General features: G+C 50.0%; 1 protein-coding gene across 1 annotated transcript; it reads left to right on the top strand.

Moving 5' to 3' along the window:
- Positions 1 to 841: 841 nt before the first annotated feature.
- On the top strand, positions 842 to 3,309 carry LOC110738169. The gene is made up of 5 exons (XM_021918544.1): positions 842 to 1,040; positions 1,159 to 1,496; positions 1,568 to 2,395; positions 2,482 to 2,814; positions 2,896 to 3,309. The coding sequence occupies exons 1-5, from the start codon at positions 842 to 844 to the stop codon at positions 3,307 to 3,309; spliced, it is 2,112 nt and encodes a 703-aa protein (XP_021774236.1).
- Positions 3,310 to 6,000: the final 2,691 nt, after the last annotated feature.

The following is a 6,000-nucleotide window of genomic DNA, read 5'->3' as shown; positions in this document are numbered from 1 at the left end:
CTTTCCCCTCAAAAATCCGACAATGGTTAGAGGAAGAGGACGCCAACCCCGACGACAAGGTCAGGCTTGGGATCCGAGGGACCGCGCCGACGTTTGGAATGGGGAAAGAGTAAGGGCGGACTCGGAAGAGGGTATTCCGGCCACCCCTCTGAATGCAGCGACACCCCAAGAAGAGGTCGAGGGTGGTGGCGCTGAGCAGAAGGAGGCTCTGCCTGCCGCACCTTGGAACCTGCTCCCTGAGCACGCTGAATGGCATAACGATGAAGCCATTGCGGCCATGATGAGAAACACGCCCTAAACCTGGTGGGTTAGGAATGCTGAAGCCTATCGGTTTGCCGAACAGATAGAGTTGCACTACGGCATCTTTGAGGCAGATGGGTACTGGTGCCGAATGCCTGCGCCTACTGACAGGATTCATCGTCCACCCCCTGGGTATGTGGGGGTGTACAATTGGCAGTTACAGTACGGGCTTCGGTTCCCTCTGTATCCCTTCGTCGGGGATATTTTGATAAAGTACAGGATCTCCCTGTGCCAATTGACACCTGTCAGCATTCGACATGTGATGACATATCTCTAGGTATGCTGGTTCTTTGCTGTTGAGCCGAACCTGCACTGCTTCCGAAGGTTGCATAAGCTTGTGCCGAACACCCAGAGCCAATATGGTCAGCATGGCTCTGGCTGGTGGCGCATTGAGAGCCATCCACAATATCTGACTATGTGGCCGAACGATTCTTCGGATAAGGATTGGAGAGGTTAGTGGATCTGGGTAAGGGCTCCAGCGCATCCAGAGCACCCCCACTTCTTCGGGGCTCCCCGCTATCTCTCCAGACCTGACCAGAATATGCAAGATTTGGATCCTGAAGACCCTGATGCCGCTAGCCACCCCAACTACGAGCAGATTCATTTCTTCGGGAAACAAGACAATCCCGGGGGAACTGGCCGGATGAAGTACATCCCGACGAGATGCCTTCCAGACACCCACTATGCCTTCCAAGAGAAGATGCTGGCGGTTGTCGGCCTCAACCGAAAGTTCAGAGGCAGTAAGTACCTTCGGCTGGGGCTGAGGACTTGCTCTATTTGCTTCCTCTTTTACAACTACTTCAGAATTTTTAAAATTCTGCTTCGTTAAACTAACTCCTTTATTCTGCCTTCTTTCAGAACTGAGCGAGGCCACTTCGGGGATTGACTACAATCGGCTAGGAGTAAACGCTGAAAGGGTCATCTTAGACCGGGCTCCCGCAATCACTGATCCGAAGGACCGTCCGCTGCATCTACATTCGACAGGCCTTCAGATTAAGGCTGCTATAGATTATCTAAAGCAGAAGCCTTGGTGGGCCAAACGAGATCCGTTGAGGCGTTTGCTGCCTGAGGAAGAGCAAGCTGCTCGGACAGCTGAAGAGGTTACTGGGGCAATTGAAGCCTTAGAAGGAGGGTTAGGAACCTCTGGTGCTGCCGAGCAAGGGACTTCTGCAGCCGAGGCTCAGCCGAGGACTTTGGTAAGGCCTTTAGAACTTTGCTTTTGTTGTTTTTTTTTTACTCAAACCCTTCCTGCCCCCCACTTCTGCAGTCTGAGGAAGAGAGCAGAAGGAGAGAGGGGAAAGCTCCTGCACGACCAGAAGATCCTTCGGAATTTGAAGGTATGGATGAGCAACCCCTGAACCGAAGGAAAAGAAAAAGGACGGGCCCAGGTGTAATGGGTCTGGGCGATTTCACGCTGAGGCCGATGGCTGGTGTTGTAATAAGGGAGCCTGCGGCTGGCACGGGCAGGGTTCCCAGAGGTATAAGGGGTCCTCCACCCCCAACTCAACCACCACCACCAATTCCCTCGCCGCTGAAGACCCCTCCACCACCTCCCCATACTGGAGAAATGGAGGTGGATCAGCGAACCCCTAACCCAAAGGAGGGGGTTCCCAAGGAGGTATCAAACAAGGGGAGCGCTGCTGAGCTCCCTGGTGGTGAAGCTGCTGCCAAAGGGGTAGCTGAAGAGGTGGCTGCCACTGAAGATGCAGCCCCCGAAGGCTTCACTGCTGAGATTCGACAAGAGGTTGACGCCCTTACCAGTCAACCTGCTGGAGAAGATGAGGAGGTCCGCGCTGATGGGGACCGAAATCGAGAGGGAGGGGAGACGATTGACCCTAACAAGGCTGAAGAAGCCCCATCAACGTCGTTCCCCTCCTTCAAGACCTTTCAATCTGGGGACATGGGCTTTTCAGCACGCCGAGTCTCCATCCCTGACAGCGCTCGGGCTGAGAGCTGGGGAAAGCATGGAGAGAACGCTAAGGCTTATTTTGGCGGCTGCTCCCAACTGTCCAAGATGGAACATGTCCGAGAGTGGTCTGTCCGAGCAACTGCTGGGATAGCCGAGCCTGGCCCTTCGATCCCAGACCCCGCATGGGCTTTTCATATCTTATTTTAGAGATTTAGCCCATTTCATTTATTTATTATTTTATTTACTTTTTGAACTGAACCTTAACTCTGCAGGTTGTCCACAATCATAATCTGACCTGTGAGATGATTGACACTCTACAAGAAAGAGTGGGCATCGCTGAAGCAGAGGCAAAGCTTGCTAAGCTGAAGCAGGAGAAAGCTGAAGACAGGGCTCAGCAAGTCGTGGATTACTTCAACACTTTCTGCGAGGAAATGGAGAAGGAAGTCCTGTCGATTATGGACGAGGGTGAGGCTCTCATCAAAGCCTTCGGCGCTGTCAATGTCAAAAGCCTCAAGACTAAAATCGACCAGAAAATTGACACTGAGGTCCAATCCCGAGTGCTGGCTCGGGAAGAACTGTTTCGACAAAGGGTCAAGATCTTGGAGGTTGATGCCAATCGCCACCGCCAGGCCTGCGAAGACAGAGAGAACCAACTAGTTGAGGCCGGAGTCCAACTCGAGGCTTAGAGGCAGAGGATCACCAGCTTGGAGACTCAGCTGAACGATAGGGAAGCTGAGTTATCCCAAGCTCGGGACAAGGCCAAGCAAACGGAGCAGCAGCTCTCTGATGCCGAGGGCAAGTTGAAGGAGCAGCAGGAGTCTTCCCAGAAGACCTTGGAGGAGGTTCAAAAGAAGTTGGCTGATGCTGAGGCTCAGCTAGCCGTTAAAATTTACTCCAGGGAGGAATACTCAACTGCCTACAGGAACGAGTATAGGGTGGCTCGTAGATTGGCTCTCCATGCAGCTCCTGATTTGGACTGGTATCAATGTGAGATTTGGGCTGAAGACCCCGAAGATCCTCATATGGAATATGCCAGCCAGGCTGAGGTTGATCTAGAAAATCGCCTCCAAGCTGAGGATTCTGAGGTTGAGGAAGCTTAGAAAAGAGAAGGTGAAGCCCAGACTCAAGTTCAGCCCACTTCTTCAGCAGCTGGAGCTGATGCCATCTTGGACCCCAACGTTGCTGGAAGGCCTGACCCCTCAGCTGAAGCCTAAGGACTCTGGTAGTCGTCTTCAAAATCTTGCGGAACAACTTGCTCTTAAAATGACAAATGCCGCTTCTGAATGTTTTTTGCCTATGTTTTTGCTTCAGCTTGCCTTAGTGTACAAAACTTTTTATTTTTGCCTTTATACGCATTTCGGTAGCTGTTATTTTCCGCTTGTGGGCGGCTGCCGATATTTTATTTCTATGTTTTCAGACAGTTAACTTTGTAGCTCGTAATCCGAGCATAACTTTTTATCATGCATCTGATGTGTTTCTTCTATTGATTTGCTTTGAACTTGCGTGTTTGCTTTTCTGAATTTTAAAATTTTTCGCAAAATTTGCTAAGTAAAAAGCTTCGGCTTGAAGATTTCAACTGAAGGTAATCTGCACTTGTAGTGCCTCTTCCTCCCCCCCCCCCCCCCAGAAATTTGAAGACTTGGTCTTCGGATTTCTGAGATGGTTTCTTGTCTCTTTTGCTTTCGGATGAAGCTAAGTAAATTTCTAACAGTTATGCTATTATTCTTGGTTTTATGTCTATCTGAAAGAATGGATACCTGAAACATGGGTCAACTGAAGGCAATGTTTCAGATAATGGCCCTCTGAAAGAATGCTTTGTGGGCTAAGGTCCTTCCCCCAATGTGGTTCCCACGGATGCCGAGGTGAATTTCCCGAAGGATGTAATCTGCATCTGTTGGGCCCACGCACTTCATCAATGGGGCAAAGAAGGATTTTTTCAGAAGCTCTCCCTTGAAGACAGTGAACCTTGAGCTGGTTCGCTTCAGTTTGGAGGCCAAAATTTTGTCTTCGAGAATTTCTCCTCGAAGCATGAAAGCTAGGATGGGGTCCATCCAGCTAGGTTCTTGGTCAACGCGACACACTTCTGGTGCTTCGTCAACACTTCTTTCTCGGTGCACCTCCACATAAACAGATCGGTTCAGCTCGGTCAGAGTTGAAATAGCAAGTTTGGAGAGTGCATCGACTTGAGCATTCTGACCCCTTGGGATCAGCTGAACTCAACTTTGCAATAACTGATTTAATCTTGGCGAGATAGGCTATCATTGAGGGCTCTTTGGCCTCGTAGCTACCACCGATTTGATATGCAACTAGCTGATAGTCCGTCTTCAGACAGACATGCTCGGCTTCCAAAGAGATGCACAGTTCTAGGCAAGCGATTGCTGCCTCATATTCGGCTTCGTTGTTCGAAACTTTGAAAGCAAATTTCAGTGCATACTCGAAGGACTTGCCTTCGGGAGAGGTTATCACTACCCCTGCCCCCGAACCATTTACGGTGGAGGATCCATCCGTAAAAACGGTCCAAATTTTCTTTTCATCATCTACCGTCTCCTGGTACGAGCATTCGGCCAGGAAGTCCACTAGAGCTTGAGCCTTGATGGATGCTCTCGGCTGGTAGCTGATGCTGAACTTAGTGAGCTCGAAAGCCCACTTGGCCAACCTACCAGATTTTTCAACTTTGCCGAGGACTTTTTCCAGCGGCTGATCAGTTAAGACCACTATTTGATGGCAATCAAAGTAGGGCCTCAGCTTCCGAGCGGCTACCACTACTGCATAAGAAACTTTTTCGAGTAGGGCGTAGCGGGTCTCGGCATCCGTCAGAGTGTGGCTGACGAAGTAGATCGGTTGCTGAATTTTATTTTCTTCCCTCAGCAACACTGCACTGATGGTGGCTGGGCTAACAGCCACGTATAAGTACAGAGATTCTCCCTCTACTGGGCTAGCCAGTGTTGGGAGTTGAGCTAGATGCTCCCGAAGCTGCTTGAAGGCTTCTCTTTGCTCATCTTCCCAAACGAGCTCTTTTGTTTTTGGGAGTTTCAGGGCTTTGAAGAAGGGTTACCCCTTATCCGAGGCTCTAAAGATGAACCTTGAGAGGGCTGCCATTCTTTCGGTGAGCCGCTGAACGTCCCTCTTTGTTTTCGGCTCGGGAAGATCGAGCGTTGCTTGCACCTTAGCGGGATTGGCATCAATCCCTCTTTTGCTAACCATGAACCCAAGGAATTTTCCTGACTTCACGCCGAAGACACACTTCTTCGGATTGAGCTTCATTTGATGCTTTCTTAAGGTGGCGAAGGTTTCGGCCAGGTCCTTAACATGGTCTTCATCTTTTTTTCTTTTGACGATAGAATCGTCAACATATACTTCCATGTTTCGGCCTTTTTGATTGGCGAAAACCTGGTCCACCAGCCTTTGATAAGTTGCCCCCGCATTTTTCAATCCGAAGGGCATAATTTTGTAATTGTACACCCCAGCGTTCGTGACGAATGTCGTCTTTGCTCGGTTGTCGGAGTGCATGAAGATCTGATGGTACCCCGAGAACGCGTCCATGAAACTAAGCAAGGCATGGCCACTTTTCGAGTCGACTAGCTGATCGATCCTCGAAAAGTGATAGAAATCCTTCGGACAAGCCTTATTTAGGTCCGTGAAGTTAACGCACATTCTCCAGGTGCCATTTGCCTTCTGAACCATCACTACATTGGCCAGCCATTCTGGATACTGACAGGGTTAGATGAAGCCTACATCCAGCAACTTTTTGACTTCGCCTGCGATGTCTCGGTCCTTATTTGCGGAGTAAT

This window comes from Chenopodium quinoa, unplaced genomic scaffold, assembly GCF_001683475.1.
Source record: "Chenopodium quinoa cultivar QQ74 unplaced genomic scaffold, ASM168347v1, whole genome shotgun sequence".
Classification (NCBI taxonomy): Eukaryota; Viridiplantae; Streptophyta; class Magnoliopsida; order Caryophyllales; family Amaranthaceae; genus Chenopodium; species Chenopodium quinoa.
This window is presented reverse-complemented; position numbering and strand designations above follow the sequence as displayed.